Source organism: Cornus florida, unplaced genomic scaffold (assembly GCF_030987335.1).
Source record: "Cornus florida cultivar Cherokee Brave unplaced genomic scaffold, ASM3098733v1 CherokeeBrave_3.0.0_Hap2_Chr04, whole genome shotgun sequence".
Taxonomy (NCBI): Eukaryota; Viridiplantae; Streptophyta; class Magnoliopsida; order Cornales; family Cornaceae; genus Cornus; species Cornus florida.
Window position 1 is genome coordinate 95,326,875 of NW_026775574.1, and position 27,054 is coordinate 95,353,928.

Below are 27,054 nucleotides of genomic sequence, written 5' to 3' on the forward strand. Positions count from 1 at the left end.
GGGAATGAAATGGTCATTCCTTTTGTTGGAATGTAGAATGATTTTAATAGAATAACCATTCTCCAAGAATAGTAGAGAATGATGATTTTAACTTTAAAATTGGCACCAAACACAAGAATGGAAAAAACCATTCCATTCCACTTTCTTTAATTTATTTCATTTCACCACACCAAACTAGCCCTAATAAGAATATGGAGTTGCAACAACGAGTAAAGGGTACTTTCTGCTTAGGGTAAATGCACCAGGGGCTTTAGTTAAGTCCATATCCTGGTCTGTCGCTCCACTAGGCAATGCAAGATCATACTTATGAACAAGCTTAGCTAATGCAAGTTCATTAATAGGCTCCGCGAAATGGATTCCGGGACAACCTCTCCTACCAGCTCCTAATGGAATAAATTGAAAGTCTTTCCCTTTGTAATCTATAGATATGTTCAAGAACCTATCTGGCCGGAACAATTCAGCATCTTCCCACAATAATGGATCCCACACAATTGCCCAAGCATTGATAAATACTTGTGTGCCGGCTGCAATGTCGTAGCCCATTACATTGACATCTTGAATGGCTTCTCGAGGAACTAACAATGGTGCTGGAGTATATAACCGCAGAGACTCCTTGATCACCACCTTCAAGTAATGCATTTTCTCTAAATCATCCTCGGTTATGTCATCTTTGCCTTTGGTTATACCTCGAACCTCATTCTGCAGTTTCTTCATGACTTTTGGATGTCTTAATAGCTCTGTCATTTCCCATTCTATTGCTGTGTATGTAGTATCGGTTCCACCAGTAAACATATTCTACAAGAAACAAAATATTGTAATCAACAAATTGTCAATGTCGGTCATACAAAACGAAATCACACGGCTGTGATAAATTCCTAATTCCGTCGATTACTATTGGTGGAAAATGTTACGTTTGCAGAATATCGTATGCAAAGTTATATATTAATTGTCACTATATAATAATTCCTTCTTAATAAATAATGTGTGCAATAGAGGAAGTGGCCTTCAATCGGCATAGAATATTGTGTTAGGGAAGCATTATGCGTTCAAAGTTGAGTTTATTAGCAAATCATGCAAAAGAATATTGATAAGTAGACTGTATTATACTAGTGGAGGATGACATCATCATGACATCATATTTAATATGATGATATCATCATATCTCTCACTCATTAAATGTGTCGGACTCTAGGACTTTGTGTCATTACTCTATAAAAAAAATATTAAAAATTAAAAAAAAAAAAATCAAAGAGACAATCAATGGGCATTATAACTAATTCATGCCTAGATCAATTTGGCAAGTGTCTATGAATTTTAGTGAGAGAGATAAAGTCAGACTTACCAAGATAAGAGCTTTAATGCTATCTCTGTGAAGAGGAAAGGCAGTAGTACTACTGTCCCTTTGAATTTCAAGTAGCACATCTACAAAATCCTTTTGCCCTTCATCATGTTCATCACTCCTACAACCATCGGTGTCTCTTTTTCGAAGATCCATATGCTCTTCTACCACTCCCTCCAAAAACTTATCGAGCTCTTTAGCAACTTTCTCCACTTTACCATTCAAACCATTGATATGATTCAACCATGAAAGCCAGGGATATGCTCCCTATTCGGCTCGCGGAGAAGTGCTAGTTTCACTTTCCAGGTGAGTGGAAAGTAAGAGTGGATGTCGGGCGTGCCAGGAACTTCTGTCGTTCCAAAGTGGATATCCGAACAACTATCCAGTAGGAGATTGTAGGGACCAGGCGATTGGATGAAGGAATGGAATTACCACTTTCAAATGTTCTTTTTGCCTTGAAAAAGGACTTTTGGACTGAACTATGGCTAGTGGAAAGAAAAGCTGTATTGAAAGTACAGGACTTCAAAGTAAAGTGCTGGAAAGTAGGAATAATAAGTGCAAGACTTGAATTAAACATATTGAAAGTGCATTACATGAATGTAAAGATACATGAATGTAAGGAATTGAAGTGCTGTTTTGCTGTGTGATTTGAACAGGGTTTGCAAGTGAAGCATAAGTGCTCTATTTATAGAGCTTTCCATGTATGCATTAACTAGGTGTGGCAACTTCAGCAGCTTCCACGTGGAATGGTTCCGGACTGCCACATGTCCCATGATTCCTCAGCAGTTGTAACTTCTTCCATCTTATCCATCTTCTGTTGTAGACTTCAATCACGCCCTCTCTAGTCTTCAACGAATTTGCGTCATGGGTAGTTTCAGAATAAATTCCCACGTGTTCTCTTTGTGACTTGGCAAGTGTCCCATGATTTTTGTTCTTCTTCCTCATGACGTCAACTTCTTTTCTCAACTTCAGACACGATTTCACCAACTGCTACCCTGTCACCCGTAACCCTTGATAACTTCCCTTGATTAGTGGTAGTTTCCTTATAGGTTTCCACCACTTTCAACCGATATATTCCTGTTTAGCCAAGTGTCCCATGACTTCTAATAGTCTTTCACTTCCTCCTTACGAATATATATCATGCACATATAAGGAAGTTTTGTAGACCACGTTCTCCCAGCTTTGGGTAACTTCTTTCTAGTTGAACTTTCCATTCTAGTCTTTGTATCATGACGTCATGCCCCAAGACATCAACGATATTTCTCTTCATGGGTAAGATATATATATATATATATATATATATATATATATATATATATATACACACACATATATATATCTAGAAATATACATCATTGCCCACGATCTTCTGTTAACCACGTTCCCTCGGATTTTCTGCAACTTCCCTCAACCAATCCTTCCTTTCTGGGCTTGAATTTTATGACACCATGGCTTCCAATTTACAGCAACTGCTTCATTGTGGGATTTTATAATATATACATATATACATACATACATATATATATATATATATATATATATATATATATATATATATATTTCCATAACTTATTCCCACGTCCCTTTCTTTCGGCAGACTATGTTTCCATGATTCTTTTGGCAACTTCCATCTTGAGACTTTCCTTCTGGCCTTTGGAGTTCATGGCGCCATGACCTCCTTGATTTTAGGAGCTTCCTCATCATGGTTAGTTTACCCAACTTATTCTTTTTCCTTCAACAGACCACGCTTTCCTTGACTTCAGGCTAAAACCTCCATATTTGCTTCATGGTGTCATGGTTGTGATGCACTTCCCAAATTCTAGCAATCTCGCCTCATTAGAATTAAGGGATCATGAGCTCACGAAAATTACTCCATCGTGGGTTAAATATATATATATATATGTATGTATTTAAAGAAATAAATTGAATTCCCACGTTTTGCTGAATTTTAGCAAAAAGGTTGACCTGACTTGAGTAGTTGCTAATGTCTCCTAAAAATAAGGAGAAAATATTGCCTCCAAATTCCCTTTTGTGACTTAGTCAACTTTGTTCTAAAAAATGAAAAATTCCCATTTAATTGGTATTCTATATTAATAGGATCTTCTAAATAAATTCAAACAGAATTAATCTACCGTGGAAAGTCTAATAAAACTCGCCATATGTCAATAAACTATTGGTTGTTTGAATCTTTGACTTTAGCCTTCTCATGAGGTTGCACTTATGGTAATATCTTCATACAATCTTCTCGTTCTTTTAGGACTTTATATCCTAAGTTTGGTAAGTCCTAGTGGGACTCGCCACTATCCTTTAATTTCCCATAATTTAAATATTCCAAGGTGGAATATTTTTTCAATATTATAGTCTAACATGGAAAGTTCCATTGAAACTTGCCACGTACCTCTTTTCTATTTAAGGAACCACATTAACAATTCCATGTCACACCCTCTTTTCCTTGGACAATTAGAACGTTAAATCAATATGGTAAACTTTGTCAAAACTCGCCACTTGTCTCTTTTCCATTGGGTAAAAGAATGGAATAAACATATACCCCCCAAATTCCATGCCTTGTAGAACAACTTGAAAATAAGGCGTGGGTTTTGATTTCCGCCATCAGAATACCATCATGGTCGCTTGATTTTCCAACCCTACCCACAACTAACTTCTTGGCTTCCATTATATTAATTTCCTTTAATCACCAATCTCCTAGATGCCGTGTGCCCCTAAAAGACCTATTCGCTGCTTCCCATAAAGATCTCTTTACTTTCCTTTTTTGAATTTCAAAATTCCAACTAAAACCCTTCCAATGGTACCCTTAGGTTTTTGGACACTCAAGATAGTCATTAAAAAGAAACACGTGGCTGCTCCCCCTGCATATTTTGAGAACATCCTCTCCAACCACTGATTTTCGTATCTTCAAGGAGATCCAAACTATTTATGGTATAGAGCCGTCAGCCTTCTCAATCCTCATTATTCCCTTTTCCTTTTGAAAGTCCTCCTCTAACTACCCCTCCTCAAAAGGCGTCCTTGGACTTTGAAAGATGTCACCGTAAATGAATAAAATCTTCTACGTGTTATTCGTGTTATTCGGCTAATCTCTTTATTCTACCCATGTTAATCTTTCCAGCCGCCAAACACATTCCGTTTCCTAATAAACCTCTCATCCATTTATGGCATTACACCATCCAGCTTCCAAAACCTTTTAAGACTTCTTTTGAATTTTGAAAACCCAACCACCCATCCTAGGAAAACGCCCTCAGCCTTTACTTCCTTCCTTATCGTTTCTATATATATATATTCCCTCCATCCTTATCGTTTGCCACCAACTCTCTTTCTATCATCTTTCCTCCTTCTGAAACCCTAAAGAACATCTCCACCCACGAAGAAATTACAGACCATGGCTCCCAAGAAACCTTCCAAGTCAACTACTAGCTCATCCCTGCCAGCTCCTTCTATTTAAACCAAAACCAAAATTTGAAGCCACAGTCACCAAGTTCAAGTACTCTTTAAGTCTCTAAACCTTGCTAGATTTCATCTTGAACCTCTGATTCACTTCAAAGACTCCTCAGTTAGATTGGGTCCAGCCTTTGCCAACGTGGCCCCCTCTGAATTAGCCGAATTCTACCCTTCTAGTAAGTCTCCACTCCCTTTCGATTCAGAGTTCCCTCCTATTTCAAAGAAAGAGAAAAGAGTAAAACCCTCATTCAACATAAGAAACTGGCCAATATATCATTCATCCTGGTCTTCATAGGTAAGTCATCTTTCTAAGGACGAGGAAATTTCTTTACAGTGGAAGAAACAGGGCATCTATGACATTATCCAAATCAGTAAGTCCTCCATAACACTTGATCCGACCCTCCTCTTTCCAGCCCTTTTCTTTTAGTCTTCAACCACCAATTCTCTACATCTTAAATGTGGAATGATGTGCCCCACTTTGAGAGATATTTGCTGCATCATAGGTCTTAAGCCTCGTGGAGATGACGTAAGTGCCACCCTCTTCGTTAAACAATTCCTCTTTCCAACCAAGACCACTGGAAGTAAGAAGTTTATCTCCTCCCATCTCCCTTTTATTAAACACTGTAAGCAAACCGGCCCAGTTCAAGAAGATGAGCACATTGCTTTCCTGATTTGTTGGCTTTCTGGCCACTTGCTATGCGTTCCATCTGGCCAAGTCACAAAAGACTTTGTTCAAATGGTGGTTTCCCTAGCCAGAAATGGAGACTTAGCATTAGCTCCCCTTGTACTTTCTCATTTATACAGAGGTTTTCACGATCTCCTTACTTCCAAGTTTTCAAAGTTCCAAGGCTCCTTCTGGTTGTTCCAAATGTGGCTTAAAGTGTACTTCCAAAACAGAACTGCACCCCTAATCACTCCAACTGGAAAATCCCTTCTGTGCCATTCTTTGGCAACCGCAGATCCTTCTCCTTTCAGCTTTGCTGAAAACTTTGAATATTTCTACAATAAATGTGAGACTGGAAATGATGAGTTCTTTGATCCATTCACTGCCATTGGTTGCATGCCATCATGGTTGGTTCCATCTCTCGGAGTGTCTACCAAGAAACATTCTGAAGATTGGAAAAATATTTGGGCCAGCTTCCTTATTACTCCTGACCTCCATTACAGCACTGTTAAACCTACTTTGAAGAATAGTTTCTGTGGCATTGAGTTCTACAACCCATCCCAACTAGCAAGGCAAATAGGCTTTACCCAAATGATTCCTTTGCCACCCTACAAATCTTATAACAGATTCTTTGACCAACGTATTCGTCTTACAGATATTGATCAATTTGCAGCGATTGACCAAGCCTACGCAGCAGAAAGAACAGCTTTTAATTTCAAAGGCCATACTAGCAAGCCTCAATTAACCAATGAATTCGATGTATGGTGGTCAGCTTATATCTCCTCCACCCGAACCAAGAATCATAAGGCTGTCTGTGATTCCATACTGGCATCTTTCAAGCCTCTGTCTTCAGGTATTAATGTATTTACTGTAAATTCCATTCCCTTTTGAAATCCATCAACCCTCCATATACCGAGACTTGGTTAATTTCAGATGAAGAAGAGGAAATACTCGAAGAAAGTGAAGAGGAAGAAGGTGGAGAGAAAGCCACCATAATGACTAGTAAAATTGAGGGTGTAGCCGAAAGTGGTGATGTAAGTATTGAAAGTCTTTCCTCAAGTGACGATGAAGTGAAGGAGGATAAAGGGAAGAGGAAGAACCTCTCAGGTATTTCAATGTGGCCGAACTTAACCGTTCCATATTCTGGACCTTACTTATACTTTCTTTTACAGGGACTAGCCATTGTCAAAAAGGAATTTCAACCCCAACTATCCTCTTCTGATGAAGATTCTTTTGATGGTGAAGTCGACATTTCCAAAGGGTGAACCACTACTCAGCATTCCAGCAAAGCCCTAAAAATGCGTAGCCCTTCCGGAAAAGTTATTGGAAAGGCTAAAAGGAAAATCATGCCTGAACTAGAAAAAATAGAAGAGTTCAAACAAACCGGAGACTCCTTAAAACACAAGAAACCAAAGTCATCTAAAGAGCTTGTTTTGGTAAGTCTCAATTCCTATCCTTCTCCATCTCATTACTTTATACTTTAAAATGTTTGTAACTTCAACTTGACCAATAGGGCTCTACTATGGGACACAATTTCATGAATATCCACCTGAATTAACAAGTTACACAAGGAGAGGATTTAGCCCTTTAAGCTTCAATTATGGAAAGTTTGACCATCAAGAATGAGAAAAGTTTGCCCGTTCCAACTTCCACTATTGGAATATCCATTCCTTCCGGAACTGGTGGAACTTCTACTGGTCATACTCCTTCCATCCCAGAGGCAAGTCTTTATTCCTTTACACTTCGCCTCCTTTTTTTTCTTTCTATCTAATAGAAACTTGTTTCCATTTCAAGCAACTCTTTCCTTATCTACCTCAACCTCTTTTATAATGCAGAGGAGAGCCCTTCCAGCCTTAGCTGATCTTTACAAAGTGATCAAGGCCACCAAATCTTCCAGTACTTCTACTTCAAGTGCAAGTGTCCTCACACTTCCAGGACCTTCAGATGATGCTATCATGGTGGCTAAAGAAAAGTTGCTGTCTTATCTTGCCCATGATGTGGAGGATGTAATCTCTTTCCACTCAAGTCTAGCCAGTATTATTATGACCCTCAAAAAACATTCTAAATTTCCTGAGTCCATCCAGGCTTCTTTGACCAAGCTGTAACACCAACTCTATTTCATTGTTGCCCATGTGAGCTCCAGTACTTCTATAGTTTCCGAGTATGAAAAGGAAGCCAAGCTCAGAGATAAAGCTCTTGAGGATTTTCAACTCTCCTTAGAATCCTACCAAGAAATCAAGGATCGGGCTAAAAAACTTATGATCAAGAAAGAAGAACTGAATGAAGAACTGGCTAAATTTCAAAGGGAATTGGAACAAGTGGAACGTGAAGAGTTTGAATTGGACCAAACAGCTAGTGCCCTTGTCAATGCATCTGAACCCTTAAAGAAGGAATGGGAAAAATGAGTTGATGAGTTTCCTAAATTCGAAGAGGCCAAAGCTAGAGCATTGGTTACTCTTGAAGAAACAAGGAAAATTTGGATGGAACTTGGAGGTGTTCTTGCTGCTATTTGATCTCATGTGATTCTCTTTGTGGTTCTATCGTGTGGTTGTTTTTGGAAAACTTGTGGATAGGAAATAAGTAATGGGTACTTTTGCATGGCCAATCCTAAGTTTAGGAGGCCATTTTTGAATTTTGTAATGAAATCCAGTATCTAATGAGATAACACTCTATTTCCCAACCCTTTGTATGTGCCTCTTACACAATTTATATGGAAATGAAATTTCTAAGTCACTGAAACTGGAAAATTTCTTCACATATATTTACAATAAGGCATAGCCATATAATTGGTTTTCCATAACAAAGGAAATTCAAAGAAATAAAAGAAATTGCCACAATGGAAATGCATATATATACAAGCAAGATAAACAATTTCCAGTATGATCAAAACCTGGAATACGTAGCGTAGCCAGTTCCTCAATGAAGTTTTCCATACTTAGGAAATCAGCTGATCTTGGAAATTCAACTAAGTCTGCTTCCTAACTTTAGCCAATGTACGTTTCCAAGTACTTAGCCACTTACTAGAATGAATCATTCCTCCATTTTGACTTTGCTACCAAAATGACCAAAGTATGGTCAACATTCCTCCTTTCCAACTTTCTGGTAACTTGGAAAGAAGTGGTACCAGCCACATTATGTGGCTGGTTGAATGAGTGTTGTTTTCCAATCTTCATAGATGGAAAGGTGGTACTCTTTTAAGTACACACCATTCATAGGATGTCTATGAGACCCTCCATCTATATCCATTAATCTATAAGCCCATTTTTCAAGGACTCGTTCTACCAAGTAAGGACCTTCCCAATTAGAAGTCCATTTTCCATACTCCAAACTTTTAATTCCAAGTGGAAATTTGACCTGCCATACCAAGTCTCCTTCTACAAATGTCTTCGTCTTGACCTTCTTGTTGTATGCCCGCATAACTTTCTTCTTTTGAGCAATAATATGATCTAGAGCATTGAGACGAACTTCATCAAGGTCTTCTAATTCTGCTAACATGGCATGGTTGTAATCTGGTGGAGTTAGCCTATTTTATAAAGGCACCCTTGCAGACCTGATAGTCATCTCCATTGGAAAGACAACATCATGTCCATATGTAAGCACATATGGTGTGACGCCTGTACTTGACCTTTTTGAATTTCTGTAAGCCCAAAAAGATTCAGAAAGCAAGTGATGCCACTCCCTTGGATAATCCTCAATCATCTTCTCAAGGATGTTGAGAATTACCTTGTTGGAAGCTTCTGCCTGTCCATTTGCTTGGGCAAAATATGGAGTAGAACTGATCACTTGTACACCACACTTAGCACAATAATCCAAGACCTTGCTCCCAACAAAGGAAAGACCTCTGTCAATGGTGATAGTCTCTAGAATTCTAAACCTTTGTATAATGTGCTTCTTGATAAAATCAATCACTGTTGACTGCTCACAGGTCTTTAATGGAATAGCCTCAACCCACTTCATGAAAAAATCTGTTGCCACCACTATGTGAGTATGGCCATCTGAAGATGGAGGCCTTAGTTTTCCAATAAAATCTAAAGCCCACCCTTTAAATGGCCATATTTTTACTATTGGCTGCATATTAATAACTGGAACTCTTTGGATCGGGCCATGTTCTTGACATGCAATACAAGTCTTGGCAAACTCTATGTAATCTTTCAATATGCCTTTCCAATAATAACCATACCTTCTAAGGAGCCACCTCATCTTGATTCCAGCTTGATGTGCTCCGCATATTCCAAGGTGTGATTCCGCCATTACCCTTATGGACTCATCCTTTCCGAGGCATCTTAACAAAAGTCCATCTTATTTACTCTTCTTGTAGAGGTCCCCATCAATCAGGATGTAATGTGGTGCCAAAAGCTGAATTCTCTTGTCCACTTTGGAGCTAGGCTCCTACAAGAATTGGATAATTGGTGTTCTCCAATCATCCAAATCTAATCCATTTATATCAATATTGAAACCCTCCCAAGGCTTATTGGCAGGTTTGACTATTTCTGGCTCTTCAGATTGGAAATGACTTGCTATCTCATACCGTAACTCTACCGAAGGAAGAGTTCTTCTTTTAACTGTGATCAGAGCTTCTTCTACACCCGGTGGGACTTTCACTCGAGAGGCTAATTGTGCCAGATCATCAGTCTCCGTATTTAAATGTCTAGGCCAATATTTGAGTTAGAAATCATCAAATTGGCAAAGTAACTCTAAGGCCAAATAGTGGAAAGGCCTCAGATGCCAGTTAAGACATCTATATTCTTCAGATAGTTGGCTAAGTATCAAGTTGGAATCTCCAATAATCTGGATCTTCTCTACCTTTAGCTCTAGCAGAATCTCCAGCCCAATAATTAGTGCCTCGTACTCAGGTTGGTTGTTTGTACACTTGAAATCCAAGAAGAAAGAAATTTTGGTTTTCCTTCCTTTCGGAGATATGATGACTATTCTAGCTCCACCTTCATCATGAGTGCTTGATTCATCAAACATGAGAGTCCAAGGTGTGTAGTCAAGGTAGAGATTATCCACCTCATCACATATTTCTGAATCTATCTTAATGGATGGATAATCTACTAGAAATTTTGCTACCACCTTTCCTTTGACTGCCTTTTGTGGAATATACTTAAAGGAAAAGTCCATTAAGGCCAATGACCACTTTCCAATGCGTCCAGTGATCAAAGGCCTTGAAAGCATATACTTAATCAAATCTGTTTGAGAAATGATATATACGGCCACTGGCAACATATAGGTTCTTAACTTTATAGCAGCATAGTATAAAGAAAGGCACAATTTTTCAATGGAAGTGTACCTACATTGCACTGGAGTGAGCACCCTACTTAGATAATAGATGGCTTGCTCTTTCCCCCATTCATTATTCTAAGCTAATAGAGTTCCAATGGACTCATTGGCGGCCGATAAGTATAATCTTAAAGGCCGCCTCTTGATTGGAGGCATCAGCACTGGAGGGTTGGCCATGTAGCTTTTCAAACCTTCAAAGGCTTGTTGGTGTTGTTCTGTCCACTTGAATTCCTCAGCATCCTTCAATTTCAGCAATGGGGAAAAAACATGAGTCTTTCCAGCATGGTTGGCAATAAACCTCCTTAAATATCCAATTTAGCCGAGGAATCGCTGCAACTCTTTCTTGGAAAATGGTGGTTTTTCTTCAATAATTGCCTTTGCTTTATTTTGATCTATCTCAATACCCCTTTGGTGGACCAAAAAACCTAGGAAATTTCCAACTAAAACCCCAAAAGCACACTTCAAAGGATTCATCTTCAACTTGTGCTGCCTCATCCTTTCAAAAGCCATCTTCAAATTGTGGAGATGTTGATCTTTAACCGAGGATTTGATGACCACATCATCAATGTAGACTTCCAAGAAATGGCCAATCATGTCATGGAATATGGTATTCATGGCCCTTTGATATGTTGCTCCAGCATTCTTCAACCCAAATGGCATAACAACCTATTCAAAGGTTCCAATGGAACCTGGACATCTGAAGGCTGTCTTAGCAATATCTTCCTCTGCAATGTAAATTTGGTTGTACCCGGAATGTCCATCCATAAATGAAAGGTAGTAGACTATACTAACTGGTCAGCAACAGGCATGGGATACTCATCTTTTGGAGTTGCAAGATTGATATTCTGAAAATCCACACATACACTTAGCTTGCCATTTTTCTTAATAACTGGAACTATATTAGAAATCCAATCAACATACCTGGCGGTTCTTATAAAACCAGCCTTGTGTAGCCTTTCTATCTCTTCTTTGACCTATAGAATAACTTCTTGGGACATCCTTCTTGGAGGCTTCTTAAAAGGCTTGAAACCTTCCTTAATTGGCAACTTATGCTCTACCAGCTCTCTGGAAAGTCCTGGCATTTTCTCGTATGTCTATGCAAAGAAATCTTTGTATTCTTCAAGTAAGGAAATCAATTCTTCTCTAAAGTTTGGTTCCAAAAGCTTACTGATGTAGGTAGGTCGAGGGTCCTATTATGTTCCAAGATTAACTTCCAAAAGTGGATCTTGTACTTCGGCCTTGAGATCATCTAACTTTGTTGGTGCCGCCTTCAAGTCTGTCAGCTGGATAACATCCAACTTATCTTTAGTATCTTCCATAATCTCCAAAACATTGGTTGAAAATGAAGTACCAGCAACAGCAGCCCTTTCCAACCATAGTTCGGCTAGATATGCTTTCAACCTGGCAAGGCAGCAGTTAACCGCCTGGCCAAGTATTCTATTTTCTTTAGGTTTCTCTTCCATAAAAACTTTTATTTGAGATGTATTGCTGAACACCTACCTTGGGTAAAATTATTGGCCTTGGTGTTTCTTGGAAAAGCTCCCTTACATCTTCTTCTATAAGAGTCCTTCTCATGGTGGCCTTCCTTGGACAGCCCTTGCTATCCTTTCTAATAAATCTAATAGGAACGAATTCTTCACTATACAATTCAGCATCTGCATGGTAAACCCTTGCCATAAATGGCCAGCTATCAGCTTCCACCACTTTTACCTCATATCCATCCCAAAATATTAGCATTTGATGGAACGAAGATGGAATGCAAAAATTTGGATGAATCCATTTGCGGCCTAAGAGCAAATTATAAGCCGCTATAGACTTAATAACAAATAAGGCTGTGATGGAAGTTCTATCTCCCACCATTAACTCCAACGGTAGGATTCCTTACGTCTTTACTATTCCTCCCGTGAATCCACTAATGGATACATTAGTTGGAATGATATCTTCAGGAGACTTTCCGAGCATGCACATAACATTGACTGGAACAACATTCAACACCGAACCACTGTCCACCAGAATTCTTGCCAAGGGCCTTCCTTCCACCAACACCTTAATGTACAAAGGTTTGAGCTGCTGAGTCATGCCATATGGTGGCTTTCCAGCACAATTTTCTTTGGCCTCGTGGGGCTGTTCTCTTCAATCACAACCCCCTTTAATTTCTGGAGATGCTCAGCTTCATCTTCAAAGACCTCCTATATATGAATACCATTATTTAGTTCTATATTAGTTGGCCCAGAACTAGACTGTCCAAGACTTTCCATAGGAGGACTTGTATTTACTACATCTCCTTCCATTGAATTGGGCTGTTTAGCTGAGGCTCAAAAAACAAAGGAAGAACCACTACCATATTGCAAGTAAATTCACCTGGAAGGCTCCCAAAACAGATTTTCTTGCTGCTATTAGAACTGCTGGGAATTTCCAAATCTGTTTTATCTTTCGTAGGAGGATTGTCTATAGTCAAGGAATTTCCAACCTCTGAATCAAGATCTAGCAAATTGTCAACATCTCTCTCCTTTCCTGTAGATGGAAGTTCTGATAAGACTGATGGCTTAGTAGTCTTCTTTGGCCAGTTGGACCAGCCATGGTCTTTCTCCCATAACCTTCTTCTATCAGCCCTCTTCTTTTGCTGCCTTCGCTTTTGTGTGCGAGTCATATAGGAATCATCATAGATAGGGAACTTGGGATGATCAAGCCTCTCCCATCTGTTACTTTGCAAGATGGGAGGCTAAATCATTCTTGGTCGGAGACGCTCATTCCCCTTTCTGACCCATACTTCCGAGGCTAACTTTGGCCTGGAATACCAGTCACCTTCAGAGGTTCTGCCATGCCACTTACTGTTTTCATACCTTTCCTTAGAACGAGGCCTTGCCTCATAAGGAGCCCTACTCCTTCCAAACCCCTCGGATGGAACTCTGGTCTCCTTTTTGTATGGACCCAGCTTCCCTTCTCTGGAATGGTCACAGCAATTGTACTTTCCACCTTTTGGAAAGTTAGCTGGTCATGGACCTTCCTTTTTTGACCCCTGTCACTATTAGATGGCTTCTCATTCTACTTCTCTTTTGAAAAGTCTTTACGGCAACTTTCATTCTGAACTTTACACTTAGGGCAACAACCTTGTTAGATTAAAGCAATCTGGGCCTCTCGGAGTTGCCTCTTGTGATACCCCTCGGATCCGAGACGTGGGTTGATCAGGCCCAGGCCCAAACCCGAGGGAATATCAAACAATTAATATTTTATAACGAACACGAAATACAAGATGAAATAAGAAATAAAATAATAACTGAAGAATGTTAATAGAAAATCCTTAAAATAATATAATTATTGAAATCTGTTAAATCCAAACTCCATAGGTTTACAACTTAGAAATCCATCCATTGGACCCCTTATTAAAGGTTCTCAAACCGAAACTGAAAAACAGAAATAAAAACTAAAGCTAACATAAAGAAAATTCCTACATAGTTGGAGGAATGAATATCTGTATCTGCTCTGCACGTCCAAGCTCTAACCCTGGAACTAACGAACACCTGAAAAATAAAGAAATGGGTCAGGCCCACATGCAAGTCCTGATCCTACTACAATCCAAATAGTAATCCGATACGCAGATACATCCTAGGAAGACTCAACAATAACTAAAGTAGTCCATATAAGTATATAGTACACACTATAAGATGCTCGCTAGTCCAGTAGGTTTGTTTCAGCCTGAATAGAAGGCAACATGCAAATACGCACCCTAAGGTGGGGATGAGTACCTAGACCTACCAGGGAACAACACCTATGTCCAGTTATTCATCCTAGGCGATATACGCGCCCTAACCATGGTCATGAGACTCAAGCTCATACCACGGCACCATATAATATATATATATATATATATATATATATATATATATATATATATCAAGTCCGTACTCCTCCTATTATATAATACCATCCATCTGTGTAGTGGTCTGATATATGTATAACAAATCCATCCTGAAACCATAGTGGATCATTCAATTCACAATTGATATGACATATGTTGGTGATGGACTTAATCTTTATGATTAATCCATACCTTAATTCAAATTTAGGTAGGGCTTAGTGTCTGAACTAATCCGTACCTAGTATGACACCGTCCCATACCGGCGCATACCATCCTCCAGTTTTCGTAGTTAATAACACCGTAAAATTACTTATTAACCACATCCCAGAATAAACATAAATATAGTTTAGCATGTACACAACCAATTTATGTATCCCATATAAGATTTAGATATCCCATTACAGTTCTTGATATAAATGAAAAGACTATACATTTAGCTCCTCCAGTTAACACAGTTGATGGAAACAGTATCAGATACTAATCAACCATACTCCAAAATTTGCATAATTACAGTTTAACATGTGTATAACTAAATTATGCATCCAATAACAATTTTAGAATCTCAATTCCAGTCATTTAAATACATGAAATAAAACTGCACATTTAATTCCTCCAAACAGAACCATAATTAATGCAATCAACGGAAAAGGTAATCATCAATTAATTCCAGCTAAATAGATTTATGTTTCCGGATAAATAACTATATACTTGTACACAGTTAAGACATGTTTAATGTCTTTAATTTAGACAAAGAACCCCAATTGTTTCAGAAAATAGTAAGAACAATATACTAGTTTCAATCCTTTCATCCACTGTTTCCCAAACAAGTTTAATGTTGAACCTTATCTTTGTGCATACTTCAACATAATATCATCAACATGCTTCCCAACAGTTTATACATCTTTGGAATAATTATACAGATCATCCACATTCCCTGAACCAACCTAGAAACCTTCCTACAGGCCAAACCGGACCCAGAACCACGCAAAACCTCAAGAAAAGGGGTTGGAGCCACCTCCAGAAAGTTGGAGCCGGCTCCCCCCTTAGTGGAGCCGCCTCCACTTCATATGGAGCCGACTCTACCCCATGTAGAGCCAGCTCTACAAGTCCTAGAGCCGGCTCTACCCTTTTGGTGAGCCGGCTCTCCTCTTTTGAGAGCCGCATCCCCTAACCCATTCGTTTTCTTCGCCTCCGGTGAAGTCCAGAGCCTCTATAGTATTTTAAACCCCTATTCTGGTGTTTATTTAATGTCCCAGATTTATTTGAAAGCCCCCAACATGCAACAATAATCCCAATTAAACCAAGCTTAAACTCAAGAACGGCATGCAACAAATCACAGAAACTTTTTGAATTTACACCAGTTTGGTTCACGAGATTTATTACAGTTTAAACATGCATTCAAGATAAATTTAAACATTTATTTAATCCATTTTAATGTTGGTTTAATCCCTGGAGTCTTTCTAAGCATGTACAGAACACAGATTAAAGAGATAGAGTGGAACAGAGACTTGCCTTGAGTTTCAGACTTTGAAACTCTAAACCTCCGTCTCTAAATTGTCCGTCAACGTCGTCGACTACTGTCTTACTCCTTCGACGCTCTTGGTTCAACCCAGAAAACACCCCGTCCAACCTTCCTTGAACCTCTCTGTATAATACTCAAGTTCCCTCTCTGTTTCTCTGCTCTCACAACTCTCTGTATCACTGTATACGGGAATAGAGTTTTATGTATTTTTTCTCAAACTCTAAACCCACATAAGGTCATATATATAGGCGTAGTAGTCCAACCCTAATCCTTGTATAATTTGAGCCCTAATGCAACACTTAGTCGGCCCAAGAATAACTTAAGTTATAACCTATGTCGGCTAATACGTGAATATATAGAAAACACAATCCTAATTTAAACCAATTTAATTAAATAAACCCAATTATCAATTAAGTCAAATAAAACATCATAAAACAATTTAATTTAAAACAATTTAATAAAAGAAAACAAAATAATTTAATCAATTAATTAAAACAAAATCAAATTTAAATAATCATGGAAGAAACACACAATTAAAATAACCAATTAATAGAATAACACGCAATTAAACAATTAAATAAAAGATTAAACAATTAAATAAATGACAGGACTATCCTTTTAAAATTAGGGATATTACACCTCTCCAACTCAGCTACTGTCTTCTCCATAGATGTTGCCGCCTTTGGAATTTCCAACCTTCCACTGGTCGTTGGATTTACCAAGTCCACCTCCTTTTTGGAATGCTCCGGAACCATAGAAGCAACGTTTTTTGTAAAAACCTTGGGGAAAGGATTTTCATCAACACCCATGACTTCTGATTTTTCTAGAAACTTCAAACGGCCATCTTCGATTGCCTTTTGCACAATGTTGCGGAAGATAACACAATTATTAGTGGAATGCTTCCACGAATTGTGGAACTTGCAATACTCCTTCTCGGCCATTTCTGAAGCCGATAGCATCTTGTGACTTGTTGTGAAAATTAGCTGCTTGTCAGCCATGAGCAAATCAAAAATTTGTTCAGCTTTAAAGATATCAAAAGAATAGCTTCTGGAAGGGTCTGCCCCCTTCCACTTGGAACCAGAGGCGGCCTGCAAGTTGGCCGTAACTGATTTTGGTTTTGTCAAGGCCTTATAAGTATAGGCCTTCTTTATATTGAGCTCGGCTACGTTGACCTCAAACTCCCCTTCGGTTTTAGTGGTATACACCTCATAGTTAAGATCACGATAGTAGGTGCCCTTGGAAGAGCTCTTCCTATCTTACTCCTCACGAAGGAGCTCTTCATACTTAGCCAGTTTGCCAGCCAAGTGGAACAAGTCATGGAACTGTACACCTTCAAACTTCTTGCGAAGTTCAAATTCTAGGCCTTTCACAGCCATCTTCACATATTCTTCCGGCGGCAAAGACAAATTACATTTGAACTTGGCCTACCTGAATCTGGAAAGGAAGCTTATCACAGACTCTCCAGGTAATTGATGAAGTCTGGAAAGGTCTACCATCGACACTTTAAGCTCAGCTCTATAGAACTGAGTATGGAATAAATCCTCAAATTGCTGCTAACTTTGAATGGAGTTGGCTGGTAAGTTGGAATACCACCTGAAAGCATACCCAGTCAGTGTATTTGGAAACAAGCGTACTTTCAGCCATGGATTGGCTGCTGCTTCTCCACACTGAACAGTGAACCGACTTATATGTTCCAAGGTAGACTGTTCGCGCTCTCCATTGAACGTTACAAACTCTGGAATTCTAAAATTCCTTGGAAATTCAACTTCATCAATGAACTCTGGATAAGGCTTTCTGTAAGTTAGCTTTCCACCCCTTCGAGTTAGGCCAAATTCCTGTTGAAGGAATTCTGCAAATTGGCCTCTATCAAGCGTCATAGGTTGTGGAGGGTTGTTGTCTGGCCAACCTTGAGGTTGATTGGCCACCTGATGCCCCCCACCTGCCATAAGCAAGGGGTTGGCATCTACATAATTGTTCCTACTATGGTTCCTTCCTCCTTGGTCAAGAAGTGGCTCCCTTGGAAAAGGTTGCCCCCCAACCGCCATAGGAATGACCATAGGTGGTGGCCTTGCTGGAATAGGTGCGGCTAGCTGAATGTTCACAGGTGAAACATTCTTTTGTGCTTGAGGGACGTGGTATGGCCATGGTTGGCCAGGCTGATCACGCCAAGTCTGCTGTGGAAATGCCACTGGTGGAGAATTCTGAACTTGCTGAATGGTTGGCATGAGCGCAACTTGTGGAACAGTCATCTGTGCCACTGGAGCAGTCACAGGTGCACTCAGGATGTGAGTTTGTGCCATTGGAAGGGACTGCACCTGTTACTGAGTTGAAGGGAGTGGCCCTGCATGTTGCTGAAAGAAACTCCCTTCAACAAACGTGGCCGGCCTATTAGCTTAAAAGGCAAACTGTTGAGACCCTTCAGAGTTGTTTGGCCAAGGGGCCAAAATTTGAGACAAACCTCCAAAGGACCTTTCCAACATAAACTCGAACCTTTAAGAGATTCAGTCCACCGTCTCTTCTAATTTCCGCTCATTAGTAAAAGTGACTTTTGCATGGTCTTAACTAGCCTTAGATTGATCTTGCGCAACTCTGGCGAAGTCTTAGGTGACTCTAGCTTCGTCTTGCGCAAACCTATCTTGTTACATTGCCATCATGCGGATGTTGTCCATGATGGGTCCATTTGCCATTGTTTAAGCAAATTTTTCCACCATATCATTTTCATCAGGTGCGAATCGTGAACTTTCCACTGGAAGTTCACTGACTTGCATCCCTTCTAGGTCAGCAGGGTCTTGGACAGACTTGCCTTGCCTTCTTCCATCGGCCATTGAACAATCTGTCTAGATGTCCCGCCGGGCGTGCCAAGAATGTTCGGCTCGCGGAGAAGCACTAGTTCCACTTTCCAGGTGAGTGGAAAGTAGGAGTGGATTTCGGGCATGCCAGGAACTGCTGTCGTTCCAAAGTAGATATCTGAACAACTATCCAGTAGGAGATTGTAGAGATCAGGCGATTGTATGAAGGACTGGAATTACCACCTTCAAATGTTCTTTTTGCCTTGAAAAAGGACTTATAGACTGAACTATGGCTAATGGAAAGAAAAGTTGTATTGAAAGTGCATGACTTCAAAGTAAAGTGCTGGAAAGTAGGAATAATAAGTGCAGGACTTGAATTAAACATATTAAAAGTGCATTACATGAATGTAAGAAATTGAAGTGCTGTTTTGCTATGTGATTTGAACAGGGTTTGCAAGTGAAGCATAAGTGCTCTATTTGTAGAGTTTTCCATGCATGCATTAACTAGGTGTGGCAACTTCAGCAGCTTCCACGTGGAATGGTTCCGGACTGCCACATATCCCATGATTCCTCAGCGTTGTAACTTCTTCCATCTTATCCATCTTCTGTTGTAGACTTCAACCACGCCCTCTCTAGTCTTCAACGAATTTGCGTCATGGGTAGTTTTAGAATAAATTCGTACGTGTTCTCTTTGTGACTTGGCAAGTGTCCCATGATTTTTGTTCTTCTTCCTCACGATGTCAACTCCTTTTCTCAACTTCAGACATGATTTCACCAACTGCTACCCTGTCACCCATGACCTTTGATAACTTCCCTTGATTAGTGGTAGTTTCCTTATAGGTTTCCACCACTTTTAACCAATATATTCCTGTTTAGCCAAGTGTCCCATGACTTCTAGTAGTCTTTCACTTCCTCCTTACGAATATATATCATGCATATATAAGGAAGTTTTGTAGACCACGTTCTCCCAGCTTTGGGTAACTTCTTTCTAGTTGAACTTTCCATTCTAGTCTTTGTATCATGACGTCGTGGCCCCAAGACTTCAGCGATATTTCTCTTCATGGGCAAGATATATATATATATATATATATATATATATACATATATATATATCTAGAAATATACATCATTGCCCACGATCTTCTGATAACCACGTTCCTTCGGATTTTCTGCAACTTCCCTCAACCAAACCTTCCTTTCTGGGCTTGAATTTTATGACGCCGTGGCTTCCAAATTTACAGCAACTGCTTGATTGTGGGATTTTATAATATATATATATTTCCATAACTTATTCCCACGTCCCTTTCTTTCAGCAGACCACGTTTCCATGATTCTTTTGGCAACTTCCATCTTGAGACTTTCCTTCTGGCCTTTGGAGTTCATGGCGCCATGACCTCCTTGATTTTAGGAGCTTCCGCATCGTGGTTAGTTTATCCAACCTATTCTCTTTCCTTCAACAGACCACGCTTTCCTTGACTTCAGGCTAAAACCTCCATATTTGCTTCATGGCGTCATGGTTGTGATGCATTTCCCAAATTCTAGCAATCTCTCTTCAATCTCGCCTCATTAGAATTCAGGGCATCATGGGCTCACGAAAATTACTCCATCATGGGTTAAATATATATCAAGCCAGGTTAACCTTTTTGCTAAAATTTATATATATGTATTTAAAGAAATAAACTGAATTCCTATGTTCTGCTAAATTTTAGCAAAAAGGTTAACCTGGCTTGAGCAGTTGCTGATGTCTCCTAAAAATAAGGAGAAAATATTGCCTCCAAATTCCCTCTTGTGACTTAGTCAACTTTGTTCTAAAAAATGAAAAATTCCCATTTAATTGGTATCCTATATTAATAGGATCTTCCAAATAAATTCAAACAAAATTAATCTGCCGTGGCAAGTCTAATAAAACTCGCCATGTGTCAATAAACTATTGGTTGTTTGAATCTTTGACTTTAGCCTTCTCATGAGGTTGCACTTATGGCAATATCTTCATGCAATCTTCTCGTTCTTTTAGGACTTTATATCTTAAGTTTAGTAAGTCCTAGTGGAACTCGCCACTATTCTTTAATTTCCCATAATTTAAATATTGTGAAATATTTATTCAATATTATAGTCTAACATGGCAAGATTGAAACTTGTCACGTACCTCTTTTCTATTTAAGAAACCACATTAACAATTTCATGTCATATCCTCTTTTCCTTGGACAATTAGAATATTAAACCAATATGGTAAGCTTTGTCAAAACTCGCCACTTGTCTCTTTTTCATTGGGTAAAATAATGGAATAAACACTCCCCCACATTGAAAACACCCGAGACCTCCATAAAATCACTAAACCGCTCCTTTAACTTTATATCACCTTCCCCGCGGTCACTGTATTTCTTTCCAAAGGCCACGCGACAAAGAATTTCACTTGTCAGTAAGATTAAAATTTCTGTCAAATTTACTGGCGAAGAAGAAGAAGATCGACTGTTTGATCTTCTCCAACATAAGGGTTGTTTCTTCTTCTCTCACTCTACTACGGAAAGACTCAACCCTTTTGTTACTAAGAAGGTGAAGCGTACAAATACTTCTTAGTTGCCTCCAATACTCTCCGTATGGAGAGAATACCTTGTCCTTGTCATATAGAAGTCTACTGGGAATTCTTGATTTAGGTCTGTTCGAGAAGTTGAGATCATGGGTTTTCATGATCTCGCGAGCTGCATCAGCAGAGGAGACGATGAGAGCAGGCTTGCTGCCGAGGTGAAGCAGCATGAGCTGGCCATATTGTTGAGCTAATGATTGGAGGGAGCGATGAGGGCTTAATCCAAGTTGGTGGAGATTTCCAATAATTGGCAGCTTTGATGGAGAAGGTGGAGATTTCTTTTGGTTTTTGGATTGGACAACCATTTCAGAAGGAAGACTAAGGAGAAGAACAAGGGAAGAAGGGAGTAAAATAAAGAGTGGAACAAGAACGACATTTTTTTTTGGCTCTAGAATCAATAGAAAACTAAACCTTAATTGCGTGTAAGTATAGTTTCAGCTGCTAGATCGACGGCGTGTCGTCAACTGAATGAAATGTTGAACTATATATGTTAAATCTTGTTCATTGAATTATTAAGTTATGTCAATTTATTCGGTCACATCAGTTTCTCCGTTTCCACTTGATAGAATATAATTCTGCATCGTGACAAGCAACTGTGATCTCATATCGGGCTAACCAAATACGAAATTCACAAAGATGAGAAGAAAAACAATAATGCAACGTTTTTCAATGATGCATTTTGATCCTCCAGCCGCCTCACATAATCACATTATATATGATCTACTACTAAATGATATATATGTATATATACACATATCTGTATCTATCAATGGAGTGGTACATTTGTAAAAAGTCCAAATTTCAATAAGAAAATTAGATGTAGACACGTTGATATTTGTTTTCACAAAGTAGTTAAATGAGACTTATTGGGTGGCCGATAACAAAACACCTTCCTACAATTCCCACCTTCCAAAATGCTCTTGAAGTATTTTGACTAGTGATACCACTTCGCCAAAAGCTTCTTGTTTATCTCAAAACTCTTCACTTTTTTATTTACTAAAGAAAATTGAAAGCTTTGATCACCAGAGATACCATTTAACAAAATATCCGGAGTATTGTAAAATTTCTCCTATGGCCTATCACTTTTAGTTTTTTTAAAAAAAATGAAGTATGAACTAAAGATGAGTTTTTGATGAAGTTAAACCATGCACCGTGTGAATATTAGGGGTGCACACGAATTGGAGAAGGTTATTGAGCCTAAGGCAAACAATCGAGCCTCTTGTCAACCTAAAAATTGGAGATGGTTCAAGATCCAATTTTTGGTTTGACAATTGGTGCCATCTTGGTCCTCTTCATCACTTGTCATCCAGCCAGGTAATCAACAATTCCGGATTTCACAGCAAAACTAAGGTTAGCACTTTCATTATCAACAATTCCTGTCCTTCCCACCATCTATAACTTCCATCATTCCACAATTACAGCAAACTACTAACCTTCCGAACCCCCAAACCAATACACATGACAAAACAATGTGGCTCCCATCCCACAATGGGAAATTCTCCATTGCAAATACTATGAAACACTTCAACAAGCACCATACAACCCTCTCTTGGCAACATCTTGTTTGGTCAAAACCATCCATCCCAAGGCACTCTTTTACATTGTGGGTGGCAATCCAGCAGAAGCTACCTACACTGAATAGAAGTTGTACCTCCCACATTAATTCCACACTTTGCTACCTATGCAACACTGAATTGGAAACCCACAGTCATTTATTCTTTCAGGGCCAATTTGTCAAACCCTTGTGGGCATTCCTTCAAGCACGTTGTGGATTTCATATCCAGCCCTCCTCATGGCCAGAGCTGATCAATTGGGCAGCACATCATTGGAAGGGAAACTCAAAATACCATAGTCATTCCATCTCCAAACTGAGTTTGGCTTCCTTGGTGTACCATACCTGGATCGAGCGAAATAGAAGGATCTTCCAAAAGAAATTCAGCACAGCAAACTCAATTCTCCATCAAGTTTTAGAATCAGTGAGATCCAAGATTCTAATCTCAACAATTTCAAACTAACTAAAAGTGATACCCCCTAATTTCCACGTGTAGGTTGGCCAGACCCACACCCAAAAAAAATGGAATATCAAAATAATTTAGTATTTAAACAAACATAGAATACATGAAGAATAAAAAGAATAAATAAATCGCTGAATGAAATTTTATTAATAAAATAATACCTCCTTTACAAAAATAAATTTTATGAATTTAAAATTCTTAAATACAACTCGGAAATCCTATAAGTCAAAGACTCCTCAACAATAAACTATTAATTTACCAAACATCTAACAATAAATAACAACACTAAAAAGTAAACAAGATGAGTAGATGAATGACAGTCTCCAAGCTGCGGATCCTCAACCTCGAGACTGGAACATCTAATAACCTGAAAAATAAATCGTGGGTTAGACCCACGAGCAAGTTCCTTCTACCAAACCTTTGAAAACTAATAAATAAAACATCTCTAACCAAAATCATCCTAATTAAATTTTTAACCTTTAATATAAGATGATACATATATAATATATATAAATATATAAAGAATATGTTCATCAATATAATCCTTGAAATTCAAGACCATAACCAATCACAAGACTACCTCCATATTTAAATTAACCATCAAATACATTCCCCTTTTAAAAGAAAACTCATAATGTGAACATAATGATTTTAACAATATCCAGTATGATTTTATTTATAAATATTACATAACAAAGATCTATATTTTGGTAATTCATCCATGCCTTCACTAATATTATTTTATCAATACTATAAAATAATATATTATCCTTTAAACATTAGTTTATTATAATATAACAATATTTATCACCTCTAACTTATAAACACAATATCCATAGGTGTATATCTAATCATCTAACTTATCTAGCAATTTATTTATATTTTGGCAATTCACCCATGCCTCCACAAATATTGATTTATTTATACTTTGGCAACTCATCCATGCCTCCACAAATATTGATTTATGATTTGACAAATCAACCATGCCTCTAGAAGTATGTTTAGTTATACTATAGCAACTCAACCATGCCTCTACAAGTAATACATTTATACTTTGGCAAATCAACCATGCCTATTAAATGACAATCTGTTTATGTCTTGGCAATTCATCCATGGCTCCAAAAGTATGTTTTTATCCATACTATTAATTATCAATTCATCCATGCTTCCCATATATGTATTTTATGTTAAAAATTTATCTTTTTTATGTGGCCTTTACATTATTATACATATGCTATATTAGATACTTCCATGAAGAAGGTTTTAAGAAATTAATTGAAAGGTGATCCAATATTAAGTGCACCTGTATGAAAAACCAAAAGTGTAAAAATAGATAGACTTCTAATGTAATTTGAGTTACATAAATACTCTTTTATTTATTAAGTGATTAATACTTCACTAATGGAATTTGAGTTAGTGGTCACTTAATGAAAAGTTAAGTGATCCTTTAGTAACTCTTGAAGTTATTGTTCACTTAATGAATAACTAATGAAGAGTTAAGATTTCTTGTAACTCTTGGCGTTCTTATGAAAATATAAAAGTCTTTTATGGGAAGACTAACTTTAATGAACTAATGTTATATAAAAGGGTCCCAAACTATACTCTCTTATAACGTGAATTGTGAAATGAAACACCACAATTAGTACCCATTAACAATAGAGGGAGAAGTGGTTTGAAGATCTTATAATTTCAAAATTGGTTATTCAGAATAGATGGAATCTAACTTTTGGCTCAGTCAGTATCAATAACTAAGATTCAAAATCTCTTACTCATAATGGATCAAGGTGAGATATCTACCACTTCTACATTTTATTACTCATTGTGTTTTTGTGCATCAAAGTTGAATCCTAATGGGCTAATTATTGTATTGTTAAAGTATTTCTTATTATGTCTAACAAGTGGTATCAGAGACATAGTTCTCAATTTTGATACATGAAACTTATATGAATTTCTTGAGTATCTCTATAGATTATTTTGATACTTGATTATGTATAACCCAATTAATGCACAATATTGATGATTAGATATTATAAAATTATTTTTTGGTTAACATTATGAAGTGTTCAATTTTGAAGTAGTATTGATAAGCCCAACGGAGGATCAATATTATAAACCATATATAGATATGATCAGTCCAACGGTGGATCACTATGGTTAAATGAATGTTATGATTAATGTAAAGCATATTGGAGTTTTTTTGCCCAAAGGTGAAATAATTCTATAAGGAATATGATATGCATTACATCTTTGTCAACCTCATTTATGGTGACATAGGTAAGGATGATTTTAATGTCTTATATATATATATATATATTTGAAAATATACTAATAATATATTGTATTTCTGCCCAACGAAAGAATTACAATTGCATTATTGGTGTCTTATGATGATATGGTAAACCTATTGATTTTATATTTAACTAATTTTGATTTTAGTTTGATTTATTGAAAGTGTGGTGTTAATTTGCATGCATGACATATTGTTAGTTAGATTATTTCTTTGCAACTATGAATCCTACTGCAATTACTGGTTACTTGTCTGGTATTGAGGCTTTAAGTGGAACAAATTTTAAGAAATGGAAGGAACATATTGGAATTGTTCTCGGTTGTATGGATTTAGACTATGCATTACGGGAGCCTGCACCTATAAAGCTTACTGTTGAAAGTACTATAGAACAAAAGGCTTTATATGAAAAATGGGAGTGCTCTAATCGCATGAGTCTAATGATTATGAAAAGCTCAATTATGCCTACAATTAGAGGAGCCATTTTTGACTCTGATAATGCAATGAGCTATATGAAATCAGTTGAAGAACAATTTTTAGGTACTTCCAAATCTGTTGCTAGTACTCTAATGATGAAAATGATGACAATGAAATATAATGGTCAAAGTGGTGTTCCTGAGCATATCATGAAGATGAATGATATGGCCTCTCAATTGAAAGGAATGGACATGGAAATCTCTGAAGGATTTCTCGTTCACTTCATGATGACTTCTCTTCCTGCCCAATTTGGTCCATTTAAAATTAATTATAATACGCAGAAAAAGAAGTGGAAGATGAGCGAGTTGATTGCCATATGTGTTCAAGAAGAAGAGAGGCTCAAAGCTGAAAAACCCGATATGGCTCACCTTATCATTGGGGGCCCATATAGAAGGAAGTTTAAGAAAGGTAAAGGTAAAAAAACTTCACATGCTAATGTTGATGCTCACCAAGTCCAAAAGAAAGATAATAAGATGCGTTGCCATTTCTGTCATAAGAAAGGTCATGTGAGAAAAGATTGTCAGGGTTTTAAATCTTGGTTGGAAAAGAAAGGTAAAACCCAATGATTTACGTCTTATAAATCTTACCTTGTTGATGTTCCACCAAACACTTGGTGGATTGATACTACTGCAAGTATTCACATAACAAATTCTATGCATGGATACCTTACAAGCAAGAGACTAAATAAAGGAGAGCGGGCCATTACATTGGGAAATGGAACAGAAGTAGATGTTGAGGCCATTGGGACTCTACGTCTAATTTTGTACACTGGTTTCATTATGGATTTA

At 38.0% G+C, this 27,054-nt stretch overlaps 1 protein-coding gene and 1 pseudogene across 1 annotated transcript; one reads left to right on the forward strand and one right to left on the reverse strand.

The window, feature by feature from the left end:
* Positions 1 to 180: 180 nt before the first annotated feature.
* LOC132305402 (cytochrome P450 736A117-like) lies at positions 181 to 21,822 on the reverse strand (annotated as a pseudogene).
* A 4,191-nt stretch (positions 21,823 to 26,013) lies between these two features.
* LOC132305403 (uncharacterized) lies at positions 26,014 to 26,832 on the forward strand. Its single transcript, XM_059803045.1, has one exon. It carries the CDS (start codon positions 26,014 to 26,016, stop codon positions 26,830 to 26,832), a length of 819 nt encoding a protein of 272 aa, XP_059659028.1.
* The last annotated feature ends 222 nt before the right edge of the window (positions 26,833 to 27,054 follow it).